At 40.4% G+C, this 26,862-nt stretch overlaps 1 protein-coding gene, 1 long non-coding RNA gene and 1 pseudogene across 4 annotated transcripts; 1 reads left to right on the plus strand and 2 right to left on the minus strand.

Moving 5' to 3' along the window:
• Nucleotides 1-331: 331 nt before the first annotated feature.
• THEM4 (thioesterase superfamily member 4) lies at nt 332-26,436 on the plus strand. 3 transcript variants are annotated; one of them, XM_032464258.1, is made up of 7 exons: nt 332-671; nt 4,500-4,653; nt 6,883-7,069; nt 11,412-11,571; nt 12,162-12,272; nt 22,358-22,482; nt 24,278-24,369. In XM_032464258.1, exons 2-7 carry the CDS (start codon nt 4,573-4,575, stop codon nt 24,352-24,354), a joined length of 741 nt encoding a protein of 246 aa, XP_032320149.1. In that variant the 5' UTR covers nt 332-671; nt 4,500-4,572; the 3' UTR covers nt 24,355-24,369. The 3 variants fall into 3 exon arrangements, with proteins under 3 accessions (XP_032320149.1, XP_032320148.1, XP_006177308.3); XM_032464257.1 differs by lacking the exon at nt 4,500-4,653 and having other exon boundaries at nt 341-671; XM_006177246.3 differs by lacking the exons at nt 4,500-4,653; nt 24,278-24,369 and adding an exon at nt 25,807-26,436 and having other exon boundaries at nt 351-671.
• Nucleotides 3,226-4,483, minus strand: LOC106728729 (annotated as a pseudogene).
• LOC116658743 lies at nt 5,646-12,926 on the minus strand. Its single transcript, XR_004314030.1, has 3 exons — nt 12,526-12,926; nt 10,954-10,997; nt 5,646-5,818 (listed from the first exon to the last, which is right to left on the minus strand). It is a non-coding gene; the product is annotated as an uncharacterized LOC116658743 (long non-coding RNA).
• Nucleotides 26,437-26,862: the final 426 nt, after the last annotated feature.

Below are 26,862 nucleotides of genomic sequence, written 5' to 3' on the forward strand. Positions count from 1 at the left end.
GTCCATGGCCTACAAGAAAATACTTTATTCCTACAATCCACTGTGTGCACTCCTACTCGCCCGAGGGCCTTAAGTCTTCGGCGGAAGGGAAAAATACTTGGGAAACATAAAGCGCAGCATTCGACCGGCTTCATCCACTCGCAGCACGCGGGCTGAGAAGGGCTGAAAAGGGCGCTGAGGGGCTGAGACGGGCTGAGAAAGGCGCTGAAGGGCTGACTAGGGCTCCGGGACTGAGGGGCGGGCCCCTCGCCCTGCCTAGACCGCTGGGCCCCCGACGCCGTGCACCAACTCCAGCCGCTCTCGCGATGCATTACAGTTGTGGCGGGAAGTGGCTCCGGCGCCAGCGCAGAGCGAAAGGCCTTACGGGACGGAAAGGCGGATGCCCCGCCGGCCTTCACGCCCCTCCTTCCAACTGCCCCTTAGAGGCAGGGAGCCTCCCCGCCAGGCTTCGCCCTCCGCTCCCCTCAGTTTTAAAAGAAGAGCGGGGGCGGGTCCCTGGGTGAGTCATCTCTTCTCGTGGCCCCGGGCTCGCCGCTGCGCTCGCGGCCGGAGGCCCCCGTGTGCTGGGAGCCATGCTGAGGAGCTGCGCCGCGCGACCGCGCACGCTCAGCGCCCTGCGAGCCGCGCGGGGAGGCGCGCCCCGGCCGGCGAGGGACCCGGGACCCGCGCGGGTGAGTCCCGGCGCCGGGCGGCCGGAGGGGGCGGAGGGCGAGGCCATTCCGTCCCGAACAGGCGTGAGAGAGCGAATGTGTTCAGCTGTTTATCCATTTCCACAGCCAACTGACCTCAGAATAAAAGGCATCAATGTTAAACAGAGTCACCGAGTCTTTTAAGTCTTGAGATTCAAACCATAAGCGACTGGACAGGAGGGTGACTCCGTTTTGAAGCAGTGTGCAGGATGCTTGAACCAGGCCAGCAGGCCAAGGAGTGCCTCTACTGATATTAAAGGTTGTGACTTAAACAAGGTCACGTAGAAAACATGCAGTAGAGTTGGGATCTGAACCTGACCAGTCTGGCGCACAACCATTACTTAATACCATCGGGAGAAGGGTATACCCTCTTCCAAGCATTCAAACCGAGTTCTCTGCTCATCAGCTAATCTCGCCCTCTGCAAACCAGTTTCCCCACCTTTAAAGGTTGTTACAACATTTAACTGAGATTACGCAAGTGTTTAACAGCAGAGTATTAAATAAACATTGCCTGTTCTTACATCCCTACGTTGTGATTCGTTGATGTATTCAATTAATGTTAATTAAGCACGAACAACGTGGCAGACATTGGTTACTAACAGTATAAATATAAATAAGAAGGGGACGGGGGGGGGTGGGAAGGGACAGACTGGGATTTCAAAATGTGGAATAGATAAACAAGATTGTACTGTGTAGCTCAGGGAAATATTAACAGGATCGTGTGGTGGCTCACAGCCAAAGAGAATGTGACAATGAATATATCTATGTTCATGTATGACTGAAAATTGTGCTCTACACTGGAATTTGACACAACACTGTAAAATGACTATAACTCAATTTAAAAATGTTTTTAAAAAAAGATGAATAAGAAACAACCCTTTCTCTCAAGGAGCTCACAGTCTAGTTTGGGAAAAAGGAATGAAAGTGCAAAATTTAAAAATAATGTGTACAAAGGGAACATAGAGGAGGGAACAGCTCTGTCTTGAGCAAGAACTAGAAGCTACTGTAGCTTACTTTTAAAGAATAATGAGTGCAGGTTGGTTATTAATCCTGTACCAGCTTGTACTTTGGAAAAGATAACATCTTGTGCTAATCTCACAGCAAAGATAAATCTGTTTCTTTAATTATATGTTGGTGTCTTATAATATGTGTTGAGAACATTTAATAGTATTTAATGGCTTTATAACAGTAGTATTTATAGGCTTTATAAATCATGCTTCATTCAGCTTCAGTGACTTAATCTTAAAAGGAGTCTCATAAAGTTGTAGCTTAACAAGTCCCACTTGAAAAACACACAAACCAAAGATCAAGCAAGACCTTTTCTCTATTCAGGGCAACAAAAGATAATGATTATCCCTAACATTTCTGCCTCGTGCACCAAGTCCAGGTGCCTTTAGTTCAAGTATGTCTTAGTTCTCATCTCCTTGGACTGAAAGTTTCATGATTTTTATTTCTCATAACATCATATTTTCATCCGTGGTCCTAAACTCAACATGCCCCAAACTAAAATTAACAGTCCCACTCCTACTTTCTTCCTCTTGACATGCACATGGTCACTAATAAAAACCTCCTCTTTCTTTTCCTTCTATCCACTCATCTTCACAATTCAGGAATCATCCAAGACTCTTCTACTTTCTCTTCCCCCACAATCAGTCACTGTTCACATCCCTTGGTCCCAGTATCCTAAATATGTCTTAAATCTTTGTTTTCATTCCTCTCTACCTAAGTTCAGCTTCTGACCATATCTCCTGGACTTCTGCAACAGTCCTTTAACTGGTTTCCCTACCATTGCTTCTCACCTTGCAATTCATCCCTAACATCAGAGGGAGCTGTCTAAAACCTAAGTTCATGTTACTGCTTTGCTGAAAACTCCTTTTGGCTCCTCACAAGTGGAAAAATATTTTTGTCACTCAAGTATCACCTTTATGATTCTTTAAAGACATCCTTTCTTTAATTAACTAATTAATTAAATTCTTTATCCTAAGCAATAATATTTATGAAATCACAAGTGTGATGTGCTATTTATGTCCTTTTATAATATGCATTTAAAAATACGTGTATCATTGTCCTTGTGCCAACTTAAATCATCTTTCCTTTTGGCCTTTGGGAACATTGACCCAGAAAATGAAATCTAAGCCTGCGTTAAAGCCAAAGGGCCTTTGTGGTGTCACCCTCTTCTACTTTGCCATCTCCATCTTGCTGCTGTTCTCTTTGCACCTTACATCCACGAAGACCAAAATCCTAGCAGTTCCCCAACATGTCATACGGTCGTTTCGTCTCTCTGTCCCTTTGCTTGGAGCAGTCCTCCTGTTCTTTCCCTAGTAAAGATTTTATCCTCTAGAAATCACTCAATCAGTCCTCACTTTTTGAAGTTTTTCCTGAAAGTCACTCCTTCTGTGTCTGTATCTACTTCTATTGTAGCATTTTTTTCCCCACTGTTCAAAATCATCTTTATTCAGTTGTTTAACCTTTCTCCCCCATCTCCAAGAATACTAGCTCCAAGAAAGCTGTATCTTCTCTTGGCTTTGCAGGGCCCGGCACATGGAAGATGCTACATTAGAATTTGCTTCGGGAATTAGTTAGTCTCTTTCTATGTGGCAGTACCTTACCCTGCTTCCGCTGAAAGGCTAACAAAGAGAGAGGAAGGAGTACATAGAGTACTGTTGAGTGTGTCCCGTTTCAGATGGCCTTTAGGGATCTGATGTCCCTTCCTTGGCTCAGGCACGAAAGACTTCTGTTTGGCTGGGGAAGAGGGAGTGGGCCCGGGAAATTGCATCCACTGGGCCTCGGAGCCTGGGGTGCCAGCCCCTTCCTCCCACAGCCAGCCCCTTTCGGTCAATCAGCCTGTGCACAGACACAGGAGGAGAGGGCTTTAAGTGAGCGTATGACTTCCCCAAGCTGAAGACCTCTTCACGGGGCTCCCCTTGGCTTCAGGAACCTCCAGGAGGGAGGGTGGGTTGGCTTGGGAGGCAGCTGGGGTCACAGTCTCTCTGCAGGGTGGCAGGGTGCCCGTGGCCTAGGCAAGGCCCCCATCACCTGTGGGTGCCTCCTGAGTCAGATGAGGCTGGTTTCCCCCACAGAACAAGATGTAGGTCTTCATTGGAGGGATGACAGGTCCTAGGTTGGGACTCGGAGCTCGGGGTGGTGCTGGGGGCGCTGCTGGGGAGAGCTGTTTCCCATGAGCACAGTCGATAACGAAAGTTAGGTGAGCTTTGGGGATGGTCTTCTGATGGCAAGCTGGCTTTCCATCTGAGCTGGTCTCCAGGTCTGTCTTAAGGCCCTTGACTTTGGGGCTGGCTCTCAGGTCCCAGGGGTCTTCTGAGGGGGCCGTTACTGCTGCCATAGGGCCTCGCTTAGCGCTAGCAGAAGGAGCAGTTTTCAGCAGCCTCTTCCAGGATGCAGCTCCCCACCCAAGGACCAGACCTTTTATATTTACTGGATCCTGATCTGCTGAGTGAATTCCACCAGGAGCCACAGGAACTGGCCTGGGGCAGTTGAGGGATTGTTTTGATCCACTGAGGTTATGTCAGTAGGATTGCTGTCTGGTCCCTGGGAGGTAGGCCTTCTACCAAACAGACACTATTTCTTCCAACTCCAGCTGCTTCCTCGCTTAGGACAAGCCTTGGAACCTTCTCACCGAGGCCTCAGTTTCCCAAAACTCAGTCATTGGCTGCCTCCTCAGTTTTTAGTTGTTTTATTTTGCTTTTTCCTGCCTAAGAACTACGTGGAACACTACCTACTAAGTATGTCTCAGCCTGTTTAAGTAGCGATAGACTGGGGAATTAAGCCACAAATATTTGTTTCTCACAGTTCTGGATGCTGGAAGTCCAAGGTCCAGGTGCCTGCAGATTCTAGTGTTTGGTGAGGATCTGCTTGCTGGATCATGGATGGCTGTCTTCACTGTGTCTTCACCTGGCAGAAAGCCTGCAGCATTTTTCACACTCAAGGCTGGAAGCACTTGAGGGTAGGGCCTAAGTCTTCTCTCTCTCTTGCCTGGAACAGAACCATGGCATATAGTAGGGCTCAGAAAAGTTTGTTGCATTTAGCCGAATCCCCTAGACGTTCAGAATTTAAAATCAGGTAGGAGAGCCCACAGTTAAGGGAGTCATTCCAATTCCTAAAAGTCTGGTCCATAAAAGGATGCTAGAACTGATCAAACCTCGAGTTGCCTATTTAGGATAAGACCTATGGATGAAGTGCGCCCAAATCCACAACTCCAGAGTCTACACGTCCTGTTCCACCTCTCAAACTGACGTGTATTGGTCAGTACATATTAATTTGTGACTAATTGTGTCTTTTTGTTAGCTTACTTCCAAAATTCATGTGTTTTTAAAACTACATGATTGGGACTGGATTCTAAGGAAATAATCCAATAATAGAGAAAAGGCTATATTCATAATGTTCCAATGATCCTTTTCATTTAAAGCAGCAAAAACCTGGAAACAATTTACAGTACAATTTAAATGGTTAAGTAAATTATAGCGTATCATTTTAAAGGACTATTTTTCTGTTGAAAATGGTGATAACTGAGATTAAGGACATGAGAAAGTGAATACTAAATAACTAAGTGGTGAAGCAGAAGGAAAAATTCTGTACTGAGATTACAAGTTTATTAAGAAGAACTACATATAAAGATACTTGGAGGAAATACATCTAAATTTTACCATTGGTTATAGTAAGATGGAGAGATAATAAGTGGGTTTTAATTTTTTTTTTCTTTTCTTTCCTTCCCAAATTTTCTGAGCTGGGTTCTGAGGGTACGAGCCAGTCAAAAACATAAGAAAAAACAAAGTACAAATACTGGGCTAGGGACTAGAGTGGTCTTGACCCTACTGACATTTTCCCTCATGAAGTCAAGACTTCCTTTTGTTCAGCCAGGAAGTTTAGTTCCACAGAGTTCTTGAGACAGGCTCCCTGAATTCTTATCATCAGGCCAGGATCAGAGCCAACCCAGGTGTCAGCAGAAGGCTGGTTGGCTGGTTCTTCCATCACAGTAAATGTACCTCCCTCTCCCCTGGGGTGCAGTCCAAGTGCTGTAGGTACATTGAATCTAAATGAATTGATAAGGGTCCCTGGAAGGAGAATGCCTTAGAGTTGATAGCTTCTGTGATACTAATGTTCCAAGATTTCTGCATAAGTAAAAATGGTGGAAGCCATAGTTACTATGACACGAAGCACTTGTCCCCTCCCACCTCCTCCTCCTCTTTCTTTGTATTCTCTTTCTGGGCATTTGGCTCTGACACCCACTCTATTGCACAATTCAGAAACCTGGGATTGGCTCTTGTATGCTTCCTTATCCAAATAGTGACCACGTTCTGCTTCATGCGCTTGTAATTTTTCACCTGGGTTACTCCAATAGCCTCCAAACAGAGCCCTCTCATTCCAGTCTTGGTTACTCCCACTATCTTTCATATTATGGCTAGATCTGATCTTGTCACTCTCCCGTTTGAAGTCCCTCTGAGAGCACTGCAGATGTGATTCAAACCAGGGAACTTAGTGTGGAAGCTTCTCACAGGCAGGTCCTTGCCTACATCCCTGCAACCATCTGCTCCTCCCTTTGCACTGCAACAATGCCAAGCTTCTTTGAGGCCTAAGTTTCATCATTTGTAAAATGTGGATAATAATTAGTACCTACTTAATATGGTTGTTGTAAGGCCCCTTAAAACTGTTTCATGCCTCCTTGTTTTTGCACATGGGGCTCCTTTGCCTGCAGTGCTCTTTCCAGCTGGTTAATTTCTGCATGTCTAATCAAGACTCAAGTCAATGAACATCCTCCCCCGCCCGCGAACACCAACTCTATGATGAATACCTCTCCCCTGTGTTCTGGCTTCCTGTGTGTACCCTACTTGTAGCACTTTCTACCTGGAGGAAAATGTCTGTCCTTCATCTCTCTTTATCACCAGTGCCTGGCTCACCTGTGCTTGATTCAGTTTTGAAAAAAAGAAGGGGGTCTGCAGACCTGGGCTTAATGCTGACTCTGCCAATAGCTACTTGGATGACATTGAGTAAATCATTCACCCTCTCTCAGTCTCCCATTTCTGCCAAGGAGGGTAGACCAGGTGATCCTGAAAATTTGCTTCTACTTCAAAATGACAAGCTTTTGGGAAGAGGAAAAGCTGCAAGATAGTCTTAGAAAATAGAAGAATGTGTTGTACCTCCCATTACTCTCCCTTTTCTCCTCTCTGTCTTTTAGAGGTCATTTTCTACTGAGAAAGTCATTCATAAAGACCATTCTCTTCCCAACCCCAGCTGGAGCAAGGATTTAAGACTCCTCTTTGACCAGTTCATGAAGAAATGTGAAGACGGCTCCTGGAAACATTTGCCTTCATCTGAATGTAAAGTTCCTCAAAGGATTCACAGCTTCAAGACCTATTTTCTCGGTAGGAACAGCTACTCTTCCATAAAGACTATTTAAATATCAAATATAAAACCAAGAACAGATTAAAGCATTAGTTACCACTTAAGAAAGGGAGGATAGGTTTGCTGTATTCTCCAGTTTTATAGGCCAGAAATTGCAATAAATTTTGCAGATTGTGGGAGAGCATAAAGTCTACTGCCAATAATAAGACTGCCTCCACCATGGCATCCTCATCACCATTAGCAGAAGTAAAGAAAGGGCCCCAGAATGCCACCCCTCTCCCACATTCTCATCACCTTTCTGTCTTGAGGCTGTCATCACTAACCTCCTGTTACCATTTATATATGGCTGTCACCCTTAAGAAGCTTAGAACACTCAGGTCACCCCCTCATCTCCCAGACTGTAAACTCCCAAAGCAAACCACCCCACCTGTAACATACATATTGCACTTCCTGACCTGTGGGGGTGTGTGCTTTTTAATTAATAGACTTTTTTTTTTTCAGTAGTTTCAGGTTTATAAAAAAAAAAAGTAGAAAGTACGAAGTCCCCGTATACCCCTTAATCCTCTCCACCAGCTTTCCATATTATTAACAGCTTGCAATAGTAAAGTACATTTTTTATCAGTGATGAGACAGTATTGATACATTAAAGCCCTTAATTTACTTTAGGGTTCACTCTTTGTGTTGTACTTTGTGGGTTTTGACAAATGTTTAATGACATGTGTCATTACAGTATCATACTGAATATTTCCACCGCCTTCAGATCTGCCTGTGCTCCACCCATTCATCTCCCTCCTCCACCCTGAACCCTTGGCAACCACTCATCTTTTTACTCCGTAGGTTTGGCTTTCCTGAAATACGTATAGTATGTATCCTTTCAGATTGTTTTCTTTCACTTAATAATATGCATTTATTACGGTACATTTATTTTTTCCCTAGCACTTATCACCATCTGACATGGTTTGTGTTTATTTATTGGTTTGTCTCTCACCACTAAAGTGTTTGCTTCATGAGGACAGAGATTTTTTAATGTTTTATTCCCGACTGTATCTTCAGTGTGTAGAACAGTACCTGATACATAGTAAGTGCCTTATACATATTTGTAAGAAGAGAGGGAAGAAGGAAGGCAGGAAACACATGAGGGGGCCTGTTTAAGGTACTCAACTTGTTTTTTTTTTTACCTAAAATCTCTGACCTCCTGTTGAGCATTGCATTCCTGAAATAGGCCTGAATACACAGATAGGGTCCCTGACTTCATGAAGCTGTTACAGTTATTTCCTAATTTACTCATTACCTTTTACTCATCTAACCACATCTTTAGGTAGTAGTTTGGGTATTGTGATGGTTTTTTAAAAAATGACCTCAAGTGGGCCATTAACGTTGCCTGACAATCATTTTTCATTTTTCCCTCTTCCACTCACTCTCCTGCCCTCCTAAATGACTATTTCCTACCTACTTTTTCTCAAGCCTCACTCTCAGCTGATCTTACCTCCTGTTTCACTAAGAGAAAATAAAAGCAATCAGAAGAGAGCTGCCAAGTTCCCCCCCCCCCCGCCCCCGTCTCATTTACCCTCTTCCCTGCATCTGTGTCTGATACTCTGCTTTTCCCATGTGAACTGACCATACTCCTGCAGAGGCCAAGCCTTCTTTTTGTGCGCTGCGTTACATCCCTTTGGTCTCCTTAAGGACATCCCTCTCTGCTAGATTTTTCTCTAGCTACAACAGGCCACAACTGCCTTTCTCTCTTCCTGGTCTCTCTTCAGCCCTCTCCAGTCAAACCCCCACTCTCACCACTCCATCAGAACTACTTTCACTGGTGACCTTCATATTGTTAACCAATGACTTTGCTCAGCTTTTGGCACAGCTAATGACAACTTTCTCCTTGAACTTGGCTTCCAGGACACCACATTCTTGTATTTCATTGGTGCCTCCTTTATAGTTTCTCTTGCTGGTTCCTCCTTATCTTCACATTCTTAATGTTAGGGTGCCCCATGGCTCAGTCCTTAGTACTTACTCCTTCTCTGTACTCTGTTGGTAATTTCATTCAGCCTCATGGCTTTAGAGGCCACCCAAAAGCTGACAACGTCCTATTTTTTTCCTTTATTATGTAAGTTACATATGTACAATATAGTGGTTCACAATTTTTAAAGGTTATACTTCATTTATAGTTATTATAACGTATTGGCTATATTCCTCATGTTGTACAATATATCGTTGTAGCTTATTTTGTACCTAATAGTTTGTACCTCTTAATCCCCTGCCCCTATGTTGCCCCTTCCCCCTTCCCTCTGCCCACTGGTAACCACTAATTTATTCTCTGTATCTGAGTCTATTTCTTTTTTTGTTATGTTCACTAGTTGTATTTTTTAGATTCTACATGTAAGTGATATCATACAGTATTTGTCTTTCTCTGTCTGACTTATTTCACTTAGCATAATGCCCTCTAAGTCCATCCACATTGCTACAAATGGCAAAATTCCATTTTTATGGCTGAGTAGTAATCCACTATATATATATGTATATATACTTATTTTTATATATATTCCATTATATATATGGCAATTGTAGATAATGCTGCTATGACCATTGGGGTACATGTATCTTTTCAAAGTAGTGTTTTTGGTTTTTTCAGATATATATCCAGTAGTAGGATTGGTGGGTCATATGGTAGTTATATTTTTAATTTTTTTATAAACTTCCATACTGTTTTCCACAGTGGCTGCACCAACTTACATTCCACGAGCAGTGTACAAGGGTTTCCTTTCTCCACAGCCTAACCAACATTTGTTATTTGTTCTTTTTGATGACAGCCATTCTGACAGGTGTGAGGTGGTATCTCATTGTGGTTTTGATTTGCATTTCTCTGATGATTAGCTATGTTGAGCATCTTTTCATGTGCCTATTGGCCATCTGCATTTCCTCTTTGGAAAAATGTCAGTTCAGTTCATCTGCCCATTTTTCAGTCTGTTGGTGTTTTGTTTTGTCTTGTTTTTGATATTGAGTTGTATGAACTATTTATATATTTTGGATTTAACCCCTTATCAGTCATATTACTTGCAAATACTTTCTCTAGTTTAATAGGTTGTCTTTTTGTTTTGTTGTTGGTTTCCTTTGCTGTGCAAAAGCTTTTAAGTTTAATTAGGCCCCATTTGTTTACTTTTGCTTTTAGTTCCTTTGCTTTAGGAGATGAATCCAAAAAATACTGCTACAATTTATGTCAAAGAGTGTTCTACCTATGTTTTCTTCTGGGAGTATTTATGTTATCCAGTCTTACACTTAGGTATTTAATCCATTTTGAGTTTATTTTTATATGTGGTGTTAGAGGACATTCTAATTGCATTCTTTTACAGGTAGCTATCCAATTTTCCCAGCACCACTTACTGAAGAGACTATCTTTTTTCCATTGTATAGTCTTGTCTCGTTTGTTGCAGATCAATTGACTGTAAGTGGGTGTTTATTTCTAGGCTCTCTATTCTGTTCCATTGACCTATGTGTCTTATTATTGTGCCAGTACCATACTGTTTTGATTACGGTAGCTTTGTAGTATAGTCTGAAGTCAGGGGGTGTGATTCTTCCAGCTCTGTTCTTCTTTCTCAAGATTGTTTTGGCTATTCGGGGTCTTTGGTGTTTTCTACACACATTTTAAAATTAGTTCTTCTACTTCTGTGAAAAATGCTATTGGTATTTTGATAGGGATTACACTGAATCTGTAGATTGCCTTGGGTAGTATGGTCATTTTAACAACAGTAATTCTTCCAATCCAAGAACACAGTATATCTTTCCACCTGTTTGTGTTATCTTCAATTTCTTTCAGCAGTAACAACTTCCTAATTTAATGATTTAGTGAATTGGTTCACATTCTGGTTCCACAATTTAAAGCTGTGTGACCTTGGGCAAGTTACTTTACCTTTCCTTGCCTCAGTTTCCTCCTGGTAGATACTTCAATATTTGCTGAAGAAATAAATGAAACAAAAATAAAACTACTGTACTGTTGCATTGTTCATTTTCTTTAAATCGCAATTAAACCATGCTTATTCTAAGAAGGGTTTCTATCTATACCTTATTATTTTATTCAGTATACCCTTACCATTTATGTACTGTATTTTCTGACTCCCATGTGTAAGTACTTTGTTTTGATTTCATTTATTTTACTATGTCCCCAGGTAGACTAATTCCACAGGAGCAAAAGATTAACTACATTCTGTTTCTTTGGCACCCTTCAATTCCCTTCAGTTTGCACCTGGTTGACATTTTAATCAGTCATCCACTGACCTGCGATTTTAGCAGGGCACACATGTTTAGCTCTGTCATGGCATTTTCCTCATGCGTGTTTCTCACGTGCCCATTCACTTCATTTGCCTGCAGACTCAAAGCCTGTGAAAGAAGACCAGCTGTCACAGGCCCGGCCCTTCACCAGAAGCTATGAGGTTGGCCAAGGCTTTGAATATGCGATGTTCTATAATGAAGATGAGAAAAGGACGGTTTGCTTGTTTCAAGGAGGTCCTTATCTAGAAGGACCACCTGGGTAAGAATGATAGCCTAGAAATGTGGATCTAAGAGATTGTCATCTCGCAGCACCCCCATGTGTCCACAGTACAATGAAGGCATTAAAGTAGTAATGCAGATACATACTTATGGACGTGGATAGATGTTTACCATAAATTATTAAATGACAAAAGCATAGGACATAGAGCAACAGACTATACTCTGAGAGTATTACTAACATGTTAAGTGTAGCTTGTCACTCGATGGTGGGATTGTAGCCCTTATAATTTTTAATTTCTTTTTCTTCTGTTTATCTGCATTTCCTACATTCTTAAACAGTGATGTATATTTAGTTTAAGAGAAACATAATATAAATTTTCTGAATTGCATTTTAGCTTTATGCTTACTTGTGACCTGATTATCATTAAGTTCTGGCTTTATTACAATATTATAGTATTATACTATGAACAAAATAAAGTTGGGAACATGGATATAGTTTGACATTCAGTACACTGAACATGGACTAAGTTCGGAGATGAATTATATGGGATGCTTGGATCATCTTTCTCTCTTAAGGGGCTGTTTTCAGAATTTCTGAATACATTTCTCTTCCCTTCCCATTGTAATTAGATTCCTTCATGGAGGTGCCCTTGCAACGATGATCGATACTACTCTTGGTGTGTGTACAATTTCATGTATGGGACTTTTCATGACTGCCAATCTCAACATCAATTTTAAAAGGTAAATGCACGGGTAGCCTTTACTTCTTAGGTTTCATAATTTAGGCTCCGCAGCAGTGGACCCTGAGACAAGGATTTCTGTGCAAGTGTTTATTAAGGAAGCGCTTCTGAAGGAAACCATGAAGGGAGTGGGAGAAGGACAGGGAAGAGGAAGAAGCCAGCCAAGGTTAGACAATCGGTCGTGCAAAAGGTAGCTTCAGCCTAGTCACTCAAAGAAGTCTGGAGTGAAATGTGTGCCTCAGTGTCGTCCCTACCTCAGCAAGGGAGCCGGAGTCTTCATAGTCTCTCGTACTTCGTCGCAGGATAAGGGCTGTCCTGGGGACCATGAATTCCTGGGCACTTCTTGCTCTCTGTGTTTGAGCAAAGCAGGCTCTAAGGAAAATGTTCAAAAAACAAAAACAAAGGTGAAAAGAGGATTGTAGGGGATCTGAGTGGAGCACCAACATCCAGTACATAACAAAACTTAAGTTTTACCTAACTTCACACAAAGAAATAAAAGGGCAGCAAGGTAAGTCTGGTATCCATCACAAAGCTCAGCACGATCTTACTTAGTTCTTCAGTCATACAGCTGTACCCCGACAGTCAGTCAGATGGTATGGATACTGGCATAGGCAGAGGGAGAGGGAAAGGGCAGAATAGAGTTTAAGAACAGAGTTTAAGGACAGAGTTCGATAGATGAGATCGCTAATGCGGTTCTGTGGGCTGTTACCTTACACAGGAAGCATGCAGGTTACAGAACATCTTCACATCGTACCCGATAGAGTTGTGTGGCTTATATGGCAGTCACGGAGAGGGGAGGCATACTTCATTGATTATATTTAATGTCAGTAACACTTAGCTCGGCTTATCCTGCTCATGGCATGCTATAGAAAAGCATTCTTCCCCCTAGCAAATACCATTAGTTTATACCAGGGGTCAGCAAAACTTTCTGTAAATGTTCTGTGCTTCACAGGCCATAAAGTCTCTGGTACAACCACTGAGCTCTGCCACTGTAGCACAAAAGCAGCCACAGACAATAGCTATGTCCACAGCTATATCCATATAAATAAAACTTTATTTACAAAACAGGCAGCTGGCCAGTGAGACATAGTTCCCAACTCCTGGTCTATTTACCTGCAGGCCCAGTGAGAAAAAAGTTAGACAAAGCCCCTTGCCTCCTTTTCTTTTTTCTTGGAGTGCTTCTCTCTGCTCCTTACCATGTACACACACAAACACACACACACATACACACACACACACACACACACACACACACACACTCTGAATGAATTAGAGGCCAATGCTTTAAGTTTTTCTTCCCTGGCTGCCAATAATAATAACTTCAAAATGAAAATGACTTAAGCAAGAAAGAAATTTATCATGTAAAAGAAATCTGGTATGGTAGCTCCCTGGTTCCGAGATGCAGGCTCCTTCCAGTTCATCTTTTCAAAGTCCAGAGTGGTAGCAAGAGCCATCACATGACCTGGACAGCAGGACTGAGGAAGGGAAGAAGAAGTGCTGTCTTCTCTCTTTCAAAGAGACTTCCTGGAAGTGCTATGCAACACATCCATTTAATCTCATTAGCAATAAGGAGGATGGGGAGAATGTTCCCTTAATTGGCATCATTATCACCTCAAATAAATTCAGCTTCAGCAACTAACATAACCAGACATATTCATAAATCCAAACTTACAAATTATACAGTATAAATTATTTTAAATACTGAAGCATTGATTAAAAACATAATTGATGGGGAGGGTATAGCTCAAGTGGTAGAGCACATGCTTAGCATGCATGAAGTCCTGGGTTCAATCCCTAGTACCTCCTCTAAAAATAAATAAATAAGCCTACCCCCCACAAAAAAGAAAAAAATACGTAATCAAGTTTTACTAAATAATCCAGTAAAGAAAATAACAAGCCTAGTATGGTAGTCTCTTCGAAGTGCAAAATTTTCTCCATGATTACAAAACCTACTATTTCACCTACATTTAACCTATTAAAATTTTTTCATTCTGGGTTTGATTAATTTCCTCGGGTTGTCGATACTTATATTTTCCTGAGGCTAGAATACTCATTCTTATAACCTCCCCAGGCTTCTAGTGATTATGTCAGATTCTAAAGAAACCAACTCAGGTCAGCCAAATTTGTAGGTTGTAGGCTGTCAAACTGGTGATCCTTGATGGGACAGGATTTTGCCTCTGCCTGCGATTGGAGCATAACCCTGAATTCATGAGTCTGAGCCGCTCTTGGAGCTGAGGTTTCCTTGCTGTGTCAGCCACCTTCCAAATCTACACCTGTGCTTACAACCTGGTACTTCCCCTTATTCAGTATCTAAGTCTAGTGTGTCTTAGTCGTATATATTCTGCCTTGGTGTACTGCTCACGTACAATTAAATGCATCTCATTTAATGGCAGAGGTTCCATCTCCCAGGAGGTAGGACAAGAGTCTGTGCAGTTTTCTTTCAGGGATATTCACCTGGGCAAGACATTCACCTTTCTAGCTGGTTGCTTTCTGTAATCAGTCCTTTCTGTTAAGGGTATGATCCCGGCATTTTCTGGAATTGTTTGGCTTCCTCACAGCTCTCTGCCTATTGTGTTGGGGAGGGGGTTATTGGGGTTTTTAGGGAGATTGTGCAGGAGTATGAACCTCCACATGGCATATATCCATTGATGTAAATCCACTGAATGTGCCTAAATGCTCTTTTCACCCGTCAGCTCATCAGCTCACCTGCACCTCATGCACTTTAGGGGGACATAAGAGGTAATAGCCCTGATGGGGATGCTAAGGGCTGTACAAATCTTTGCATATCCTCAGTTCATGCAGACTCTGAAGCCCTTTGGACTAACACATGGAAGACTCCCTGATGAACATAGGTATCCTCTACCTCTACCCACACTTTACCACTAAGAAAAGCATTGCTTCTGCCATGACGTGTGTAAGCATAATTCTTTGAATGCAACCTGCCCAAAGCTGACCTGTGTACACCTCTTACTCTGTGTCTACCATCTCCTACTTCCACAGAGTAATACATATAAGACAGATATATACTTCATAGAAGAAACACTTGCTTGTCAACACTGTTCCCTATGTGTAAACTGCTTTAGAAGTTAAACCTAGCCTACCTAGCCTATCATAGTTATCCTTGAATCATAGCTATGGTTTTGTACTCCTTGTGCTGACTTTTCCCTTTTTTGAGAATCAATAGGAACTTTCTGTAATGTGGTTAGCTGTGATTATCACCCTCTTTTCTGTGTTTAAATTACATTTGCCCTATAGAAGTCTCATTAGACTGGCTCCTTGTCCTTTATGTTCTATCCAAACAGCTTTTAAGTACCTTTGTCTCCTGAGAGACAGTATAATCACTAGTTAACAGGAAAGACTTTGGAATAGGTTCAAGTGCTCATTTTGCCACTTACTAGCTATGTGACCTTTGACAAGTTACTTAACCTCTCTGTGCTCTGATGTCCTCATCTTTAAAAAGAGGATAAGAATACCCACCTCATAGGGTCATAGCAGTGAATGATTAATCCATGAAAAGCACCTAGGACAGTATCTGGCCACAGAACAAGTTGCAGTAAGTGTTAGCTCCTTATTACTTTTTATCATTAACATTGTTGTTATTATCATTACTTCTATTTCTAACAACAATAGGTTACGTCTGTGCCAAGACACGGAATAGCTACTCCTAAAACCAGAAAAATATTAAATTGTTCCACATGTGTTCTCATAGTGGGCAGGATGACCTTGCTGCTGGGCTCTTACAGTGTCAGAGCTAGAAAGTTATTAATGTTTAATAAGGTCATGAGTTCACTCGGATATTTTTAATTTAACATTTTTTGTGCCTTATATTTAAAAAAAATTTAATTTCTAGTTGTGGTTAAAAAAAGACATAAAATTTACCATCTTAACCTTTTTTAAATGAAAAGTTCAGTAATGTTAAATATATTTACATTGCTGTGAAACAGATCTCTAGAACTTTTTCACCTTACAAAACTGATACTCTTTACCCATTAAACAATAACACTTCATGTCCCCATTTGCTCAGCCTCTGGCAGCCATAATTCTACTTTCTGTTGCTGTTAATTTGACTACTGCAGTTACTTCACATAAGTGGAATCATACAGTTATTTGTCTCTTTATGACTGGCTTATTTCACAGACCGTATGTCCTCAAGGTTCAACCATATTGGAGCATATAATATAATTTCCTTCCCCTTTAAGGCTGAATAATATTCCATTGTATGTATATACCACATTGTGTCTACCCATTCGTTTGTTGATGTATATTTGGGCTGCTTCTACCTCTTGACTATTGAATAATGCTGTAATGAACATGGGTGTACAGATATCTCTGTGAGATCTTGCTTTCAATTCTTTTGGATATATACCCAGAAGTGGGATTGCTAGATTATATGGTGATTCTATTATTAATTTTTTGAAAAACCACTATACTATTTTCCATAGCTACTGCACCACTTTAAATTCCTACCAGCAGTGAAGGATTCCAATTTCTTCACTTCTTCAACAGCACTTATTGGTTTTTTTTATGGTAGCCATCCTAATGAGTGTGAGGTGATACCTCACTGTGCTTTGATTTGCACATTTCTAATGCTTAGTGACGTTTAGCATCTTGTCGTATGCTTCTTGGCCATTTGCATATCATCTTTAGAGAAATATTCAAGTCCTTCACTCAAGTTTTTAGTTGGGTTTTTGTTTTTTTGTTGTTGTTGAGTTGTAAGAGTTCTTTATATATTTCGGATGTTAACCCCTTATCAGGATAAGTGATTTGCAAATATTTTCTCCCATTTTGTAGACTGCTTTTTTACTCTGTTGATTGTGTTCTTTGATGCACAGAAGTTTAAGTTTGATGTAGTCCCATTTGTCCCATCCACAGGCCGTCCACATAAGGTTACTTTGCTGTTCATTTGTTATCCACAATTAGAAAACTTGCTAAAAGTAAGTTTTACCTGAAGTCACATGGATAAGGAGAAAACAGTCAAGATTAGAACTCAGTCTTCTGAGCCTAAGTCTGGTATTCTTCACTGCAATGCACAGCCTCCCTTCTCTTCTTTTAATTGATGATTATAGAGCAGAATAAAACTTTGGGTAAGTAGTCTAGAACTTAATATTTATCAGACCCTATATTTTCATATAAAGTTGTTAGAGTCATAATAATAATTTTTAAAATATATTTAATCTAATCAGTTGATGACCCTGTAGCATACTAGAGACAACCACCTGGGATTAAAAATTAATTGAAGATAATTTATAGTGTCAATTAATCATCAGGTTTCTTAGTCCACCCTCCTACTTTTTTGGGGGGTTGGGGGAAAGAGAGGTAATTAGGTTTACTTATTTATTATTACTTTTTTTTTAATGGAGGTACTGGAGGTTGAACCCAGGACCTCATGCATGTTAAGCACGTGCTCTACCACTGAGCTATACCGTTCCTCCCTACCCTCCTGCTTCTAAGAAGCAAGACTGCTTCTTAATCAGCTCAAATACTTTCCAGCCCTCTAATCTAAATGTCACACTTGATTTATTTTCTTATGCTTAGCACATTAAGATGAATAGACAAAGCAGTTAATGATTAGTGGTTAGTGGTGGCTAGCCAGATGAAAGGATCAGTATCTCAACATTTCTATAACTCATTCATGGCCTATTAGTTGGGGAGGTCTGGGTTAGACTTCTTCATGCAACATGGCAGACAAGAAATTCTGAAGGACATTTCCTCCTTCAGAACAACTAGATCCTGTGCCAAATACACAAGGAAATAAACCACCATAAGTGAGAATCAGCAGAAACAATAAATAATGGACTTAGACCCTCAGAGGCTTGAGATATCATGATAATTAGATATACAGTATAAAAGAACTATGTATGAGATGTTTAAAGAAGTAAAAGATGGAATCACAAAAAGAGAAAGCAATAAGAAACTATAAAAATTATTAACAGGGGGGAGGGTATAGCTTCAAGCGGTAGAGCGCATGCTTAGCATGCACAAGGTCCTGGGTTCAATCCCCAGTACCTCCTCTAAAAATAAGTAAAATAAATAAACCTAATTACCCCTCCCCGCTGCAAAAAAAAATTAACAGATCTGCCATAGAACCTAAAACTCCTAGAAATGAAAATGTAATTGTTTAAAAATGAAAATACCTCAGTAGATAAGTTAAAGGGCTATTTATACACAGCTGAAAATGAACAGAAATGTAGAATTGAAAAAATTAACCTGAATCCAGCATAGAGAGAAAGAGAGGTGAAAAACATAAAAAAGAGGTTAAGTTAAAAGGATAAATAAAAAGCCCGAATATACTCTGATCCTAGAGGGAGTCCTAGAGTCCTAGAGGGAGACAGTAGAATGACTGGAAGAGATCTCGTATTTGAAGAGATGATGGGTAAGCATATTCTAGCACTAAAGAAAATCATGAGCCACAGATACAGAAAGTACAGCATATATCAAGCAAGGTAAATAAAAATAAATGCATGTCTTGAGCTATTATAGAGAAATTACAGAACACTGAAGGCAAAGAGATCTTAAAAGCAGTCAGAGACAAAAGATTACCCATAAAGAGTAGTCTTGCCTCTTAGAAGCAAAAGGGCACGTTTACTCTGGCAGTATGCTTCTTATCAGCAACAGTGGAGGCGAGAAGTTAAAATATCTTCAAAGTGCTGAAAGACACATGTAACCTAGAATTATGCTCTCAGCAAAAACTAAAGTTCAAAAATGAGGGCAAAATAAAGACATTTTTATTTAAACGAAAATGGAGAAAGTTTACAAACCACAGGCTAATACCTAGGGAACTTATAAAGGATATACTTCAGAAAGAAGGAAAGTAATCCCACCAGACGGGAGGATGAAAGAAAAAATAATGAGCAAATACATCAGTAAATATGTTGATAACATAAACCCAGACAAAGTCTAGATGTAAATAATATCAATGTCTATATTCTGGGGAAATTTTAAAAGGACAACTAAAATACTGGACAAAAATAGCATGTAGTTTGGGGATGAGGTAAACATAGTTAATATTTGTATTCTTCATTGGTGAGGGGACTAAAATAATAGAAAATCAGTGTGTATAACTAAAGCCTAACCAGTAGAAGAGTAAAAACCAAACAACTAAGTAAATAAATAATTAGAAAAATGTAATTTAAAAGTGAAAGAAAGAGAAAAAAAATCACCACAAAGTGAGTCAAATAGAGCACCAAAATAAGATGGTAGAAATAATTCTTAATAAATCACTAGTTACACTAAATATAAATGCACCAACCATCAGCTCAAAGAAATAAGATTATAAAATTGAGTTTTAAAATATAAAAAGCTATAAACTGTTTATATGAGACATGTCTAAAACATGACACAGAAAACTTTAAATGGAAGGGGAAATGCGCTAGTCAAAAGCTAACCAGAAGAAAGGTGAAATACCAGGGGAAAAAAATAAATTGTCGAAAAAGTAATATTGGGGGTAGAGAAGACTACTTCATAAGAAAAGATTTGGTTCAACAGCAGATAGTGACAATTCTAATTCAGTGTGTACAAAATAAAATAACTTGAAAGTATATAAACAAAATTAGTAGAATCATGGGAAGAAATTAATCCACTGTCACTTAATCAGTTTTGTGGATTTCATGGATATTCCAGCACACTGTTGTCAGTTATCGGTAAAGCAGACCAAAAGAAAAATTTTTTTAAAGAATTAAAATACCACAAGATAATAAGTATGATTTATTGGACATATGTAGAACCCTATATCCAGTAATCAGAGAAAAATACATTCTTTCCAAGCGCACGTGGAACATTCACAAAAATTGATCATAGATAATAGGTCATAAGTCAGATCACAATGTATTGTAAAGAATCGGAATCTTACAGGCCAAGTTCTCCCCACGTTAAATTAGAAGTCAAAAATAAGGAAAAATCTTTTGAATTGTATTTGATTAGTTGCGGTAGCAGTGGATACTATTACAACCCCTACATTTTACCTACTTAAATCAATAGGCTTTTTTGTTTACATATTCTCTTGTGTGTCAAAGTCAGTGAGGGACTTACCCCTAAAATGAGTCAAAGATTCGGACTCCTTCCTGAGTGTGGCTTCTCTATCCTCTTAGGGCCTCTGTGTCTTCTTTATTCAACTATTCAAGCTTTCTGATCCTTTTTTGTCAATTTTGATTACATTTTTTCTGAATTTCATCCAAGTTTTCAAGTATATTGATATGAAGTTATTCATAGTGTTCTCTGTTTTTTTCTTACCTCAGTTAAATATGTAGTTATGTCCTTTTTGGACCCAGTATTTATTTTAATTCTCTCTCATTCTTCTTGATCTATCTTGCCAGAGATTGTTAGCCTTTTCAAAGAGCCACCTTTGGGCTTTTTAAGCCTCTCTGTTTTTATACGTGTGTTTTCTCCTTTATTTTTAAAATTTGCTTTTATCTTTATTATATTCTTTTTGCCTCTAACACAAATCTAACTAAGTTTTCTAGCAAAACTGGATTCAGGAAAATGATCTGAAGCCTGTTTTCTATGCCAGTCAAACTAATCTGTGCCTAAATATTAGTTTCATTTAGAAAATGATACTCTATAAACATAGTTATTATTTTGTATTTTGTCCAAAGAGAAATGATGTTTTCTCTTACTTTCTCTTATTAATCAAGGAATTTTTCATTGTAAGGAATAGATCTCTTATTTCACAATAGCTTAAGGAAAAAAGAAACATTGCTTGTGTGGTTGAGAAGATAGGTGTGGCTAGGTGCAGGTATTCAATGATGCCATTAGGAATCTGTGCCTGTGTCTCAGCCGTGGTTTCCTCCGGGTCTGCTGCATCCTCAGGTAGCCTTTCCCAAGGCAGTGCCACAACGGCTACCAGGCAGACTTGTATCTTGCAAGGCTAGCAACTCCAGCAGAAAAAGAACCCAGCCCCACGGGCTCCAGCACAAGTTCCAGGATTGACTGTTTCAGCCTGTGCCCACCTGCACAACCAGTCAACCTACATGCTCTAAAACTGGGGGTGATTCCCCAAAGAAAGGGAAGTGTAAGGGTATGAATGAGAGCATGTGGTGAGGGGTAGGACAGATGGATAAATGAAGGGAGTAAAGTTAGTAGTAAAAGGAGACGCTGGGCAAGCACGAACACCTAATGTCCCCTGGGTCTTAGTAAATCCTGAATTGTCAAAGCTCAGGTGTTCCGTCAAGAGGACACATTGTAATTGACTGTACTTCAATTAAAAACAAAAAGAGGATAAGGAAAAACTAATGGGCACAAAAACTGTGCAGAGGGGTAATCAGAGTGGTAATTTCCCTTCCACGTAGAGTGGTTCCTTCATCCACATGGTGGTACTATAGGAGCATGAAGCACATCTCCCTGCTCCTTATTATGTTTCTACCAACTAAAATTTTACCTTTAAAGATACCTTTTTCTTATGGTACTGTATCTCTAGGATTCCCAAAGGTGACTGTAGCCACTAGACACATATAGCTATATAAATTTAAATATAAATTAATTGTAGTTAAATAAATTTAAAGGTTCAGTTTCTCATTCACAACAGCCACATTTTGAGTGCTCCTGTGGCTACCACATTGGACGTTCCAGACGTGGAACATTTCTATCACCACAGAAATTTCTGTCGATCAGCAGTAATTTAGCACATAAAGCTGTTACCCGCAGTTTGTTGTTACTGGGTGTCCTTCTAGTGACAGTTACTCTAAAAGGGATTGGGTGAAAAATTTTGATTATGACAGAGAAAATGAGAAAAGCTGACTGGAACCATCCCATGGTCGTGTTTCCATTTCTTTAAAGGATTTCAGCTCCTCTGAGATGAGTCAGCCTCTGTAATTACAGAGCTGGAATCCCTGATGACCTCTTTGAGCCTAACCTACAAGAACAGTCTGGGACCAGATACCCGGGAGCCACCTGAGAGCAGTGGTGCTTGGGAGGAAGAGGGTGTGAGCGGCTGCTGGCGTCAGCCCCTTTCAGGAATGTTTTATCTAAGATAGCATCCACTGGTAGCAGGCATCATAAATCTCTACCCCTGTCATGTACTTGATCATTTCTCAGGCTTACATAAATCTGATAAGAGCTGATTTTTCTCTTTTTTTTTTTTTTCTTCTGCAGTCCTATCCCCCTTTGTTCTGTTGTTGTGATCAGTAGCCAACTTGATAAAGTTGAGGGAAGGAAAGTGTTTGTTTCCTGTAATGTTCGAAGTGTTGATGAGAAGACCCTACACTCAGATGCAACAGGTAAGAAGCTGCCACTCTCTAGTTTGGGTTTGGCTTAGTTTGGTTTGGGTTTTTTTGTTTTGGGGTTTTTGTTTTGTTTTGTTTCATTTTGGTTTTATAACCCACACATACCCAGAAATTCTTAATTCTCTGTCATACAAAGAACAAGGTGTTCTTTCTACATTGCTGGTAGAGGGCTGTTTGCCAGTATCTCTCAGAATTACAGTCTTGAACCCTTTGAGCCATCCCCAGGATTTTATCACACAGGTGTACTAACATGTGTGCGACGTTGCAGCATGTAAGGTTGCTCTACAGATCCAGTAATTGTGTTATTCATGCAGTGTTGCTTGGAACAGCAAAAGGTAGACAGAACATAGATATCTACCAATAGGAGACTGGTTAGAGACTTCAGTTCATCCATAAGCTATATTATGTCTGCCATAAAAATGTTTTGGAATATTGTGGTGCCGTAAGTAAGAATAAGAGAACTCTTCATGTATGGTATGCAGCTATCTCATTACTGCACATTGAATGGAAGACACAAGATACAGGACAGTGAATGTAGTCTGTTATCATTAGTGTAGAAAAAAGAGAGAGGTTCTTCCCATTCTCTTCTCCTTTTCTACCTCCTTCCTTCCTAAATATTTCTAAAGCCGTTAGGTGGAGTCAGACATGGTAGGCTTGGTGATGAGGGGGAGGCCCCAGGGCGGGGTGGCGGCAACAGCCCAGCCCTGTATGGGAGTCTGAGTGGAGTGGAGGGTGTTGCTCAGGGGAGTGGCCCAGCACAGGATGTCAGAGCCCAGGTAGGGGAAGGAAGGAGTCCCAGTGGGGAGCATCCGCATGGGCTGGCAGCTGTGATGGGAGCCAGATCTCTCATGTCAGAGGTGTTCTAGATGCAGAAAGAGAGCAAACCTGAACCCTGCGGTGTGGGATTGGAGTTGGATTGGAGTTTTCTCAGTCTTTGCCTTTTGCCAATACTGTTGTGGTGATAATGATTTGTAAGGACAAATACTGTTGCACATTGTCATTTTGCACACATTTTGGCGAGTTACTCTTCAGTGGTTCAGGAAGAAACAGTTCTTTGTAGTAGTCTCAGATTTTTCTGTAAGCTTGAAATTATTCCAAAATAAAAACTAATAAGCAGGAGGGAAGGGAAAATCTCTCTATATATTCATACTGCATACACTTCCAAGAAGGCCACGCACATCATCACTGGTTGCCTCTGGGCGAGGGACCAGGAGGTTGGGAGGGAGAGTTCATTGTACGCCCTTGTGTACCTTGTGAAAGTGGTTCTGTGTATTGATTCCCAGTGAGGAGAGAGGTTTTGTGAAGCCTAGAAGCTTATACAGTTTAAGAAATTCTAGGGAAAAAATGCAATATTGGGTACAAAAGTGAGTATTTATTTTAAATGAAAAAAGAAATCAGAACATTCCATTGCCTTGGAAATGCAGGTCCCTTGCCTCTGCAATCTCTAGAGGCAGTTTACCAGAAGTGCTGCCATGGAAGTACTTCCTAACTGCGCCCTTGAACACTGCGCAGCCCCCGGCTCTCCCAGGGCCCTTGCAAGTGAGGGGTCCTGGAAGCCTCCCCTTCAGTAGCTTCAGACTTAAAGAAGTTAACTTACATAACCAGTACTTTTTGTTTGTTTTTATTCTTTCTTATTTGATGGACCTTGACAGACTTGTTTGGGTTCACTGGAATCCTTGATTTAGGACACAGAGTCATTACTGGTACATGGATGATACATTACTTACTCACTAATTTATTTATCTTTCTAATTTCATGATAAACATCCTGATACCTACCATCCAACAAGACCCAGTCTTAGTAATATTATATCCCTACCGAATGACTTTTCTTCATCTCATCCTCCTGTTTTCCCTCCAGAGGTAACTCTGATCTAAAGTTTTATGATTTCTATTCCTTTGTGCCTTGTTATTTTTTATTTTCTAAGTCTTATCAAGAATATACGTGTGCCTAAGTGATATATTGTTTAGTTGCTTGTTTTTGAGCTTTGTAGAAAGGAGATTGTGCTGTGTATGCTTTCCTGCAGCTTGATTTGTTTCCACTCGGTTTCATGTTACTGAGGGTCACCCGTGTTGTTGGCTGTGCAGTTTGCTCATTCACTGCTGTATAGGATTCCACTGTATGACTAATGGTGGGCCTCTGACTATTATGAATGGGGCTGCTGTGAACACTCTTGCTTACGTCCCCTGCTGGTGTATATGGGCAAGAGCTTGGCATGTACTTTGTAGTCGAATTTCTGGGTTGTAGGTATGAGAGTGTTCAGCCCCCCAGGGGAATGCCAGATTGTTTTCTAAAGCTGTACCAAATCATGTTCCCACCAGCAATATGTGAGATTCTGTTGATCCCTATCTTCTCTAGCAATTGGTAAAGTCAAACTTCTTGATTTTTACCAATCCAATGATTATAAAATGGTATCTCAGTATAATCTTAATTTCCATGATTACCTATGGAGTTGAGCATCTCTTCACATATTTATTGACTACATTTTTTTCCTATTCTGTGAAATTCCTGTTTGTTCAGCCTTTGTGTGTGTGGGTGGAGGTTCTAGGGATTGAACCCAGGACCTCGTGCATGCTAGGCACGTGCTCTACCACTGAGCTCTACCCTCCCCCTCGCCATTTAGCCTCTTTTATTGTTTTTCTTTTTTTTTAACTGATTTATAGTAGTTCTTTAACTATCTGATATTAAACTAATCTCTTCTGGCTATATAAGCTACATACAGCTCCTTCCAGTATGTAAGTTGTCTGTTATTTCTTTAACTTACCTTGTTTATGTACAGAAGTTTTTAATGTTAAGGTAGTCACATTTATTAATTTTTTTCCTTTATGGTTAATGCTTTTTGTATCTTGTTTAAGAAATTCGTTTTTCCCCTAAGTGTCAGCTGTTTGTAGTAATGGTGGATAAAAGGAGCAGGAAGGAGATCATGAATAATTTGAATCCACAGTCAGTTTAAAACTCCATTCCAGGCTATGGTTTATACTTCCTGTCTCACTAAACCTCTCAGTGTCATAAAGGCACCGGATGGCTCCATTGTAATTTCACTTCCTTTCACTCCCCTGACTATCTCTAATGGAAGTGGTAATGGTCCATGAAATGACCACGTGGTGGAGGACCTCGTTACCCAGGAGAGATAATACAGTATTGTGATAGTCAAAAGCTGATTCTTAATTTGACTGAGAAATGAGAGTGGGCAGATAGCCTGAAGGTACAAATATGAATCAAAGTGCTTTTCTTTATAGATATATTTCTACTTAGAGAAGTTCCATCAAATTGAAGTCAGTTGACTTATAATAATCTTTTGTCATTTTGTTTGTTTAGGCTTATTTATAAAGCTGGATCCTGAAAAAAGTTTGACATAAAAGAGCTTCCGGTGAATTCCACACCAATCTGCGTAAGGCTCTTCCTCCTCCAGATGAAGCAGTTGTCCCCCGCCCTGCTCTACTCACCCACCGTTGAGTCCCGCATAGGGTGAAGCCTGCTAACACTGATCTTCCTGAACAAGTCTTCTGAATACAATTCCAGGAGTTCCACTTCCATCTTCCAAACTTTTAGCACAGAGACAATCCCTGTGAGAGTGTCAGCAATTCTTTCTCTCTCCTCAGGAGAAGTGTCTGGTTCTTCTAAAATTTGAATGGGTTCCTTAAAGCTGCACAGGCGTGATATCTGACCCACTGCAGACCAGAAAAAAAATTCATATTGAAATTTTTATCACAAACTTAGAGATGCCAAAAAGCCAAAGAAAGGAATAAATTTGTGGGTGCATGAGTGTCTGTGTGTGTGTGTGTGTGCAGGCACACATGCACACGCATTATAGATTACAAAACTAACTTTATTGTATCTAAACAAATCTTTCTGGCTGCAGTAGGAAACACAACTAGTTCCTGTAGGATTGGATACCTCACATCTGTTGTCTTGGATTCTAGGAATTAAACCACTGTGCCATTTTAACATAGGCTGTGTTACTATATCTTACTAGCAGCATAGTTTATCATTACTGGAAGGAGCCTGTATTCATTTCCTAAGTGTCTTAATCCTTTTGGGCTGCTATAACTAAATACCACAGACTAGGTAGCTTATAAACAACAGAAATTTATTGCCCATAGTTAAAATGAGTTAAAATGGAAGGTCCAAGAACAAGATGCTGGCATAGTCACCTTCTGGTGAGGGCCTGCTTATTGGTTTCTGTCTGGCACCTTCTCACTGTGTCCTTACATGGTGGAAGGAGCTAGAGACCCCTGTGGATCCTCTTTTACGAGGACACTAATCCCATTAGTGAGGGCTACACCTTAAATACCTCCCAGAGGCCTCACCTACTAATATCATCCCATGGGGCATTAGGATTTCAACATATGAATTCTGGGGGGACACAAATGT

Source organism: Camelus ferus, chromosome 21 (assembly GCF_009834535.1).
Source record: "Camelus ferus isolate YT-003-E chromosome 21, BCGSAC_Cfer_1.0, whole genome shotgun sequence".
In the NCBI taxonomy this organism is placed as follows: domain Eukaryota; kingdom Metazoa; phylum Chordata; class Mammalia; order Artiodactyla; family Camelidae; genus Camelus; species Camelus ferus.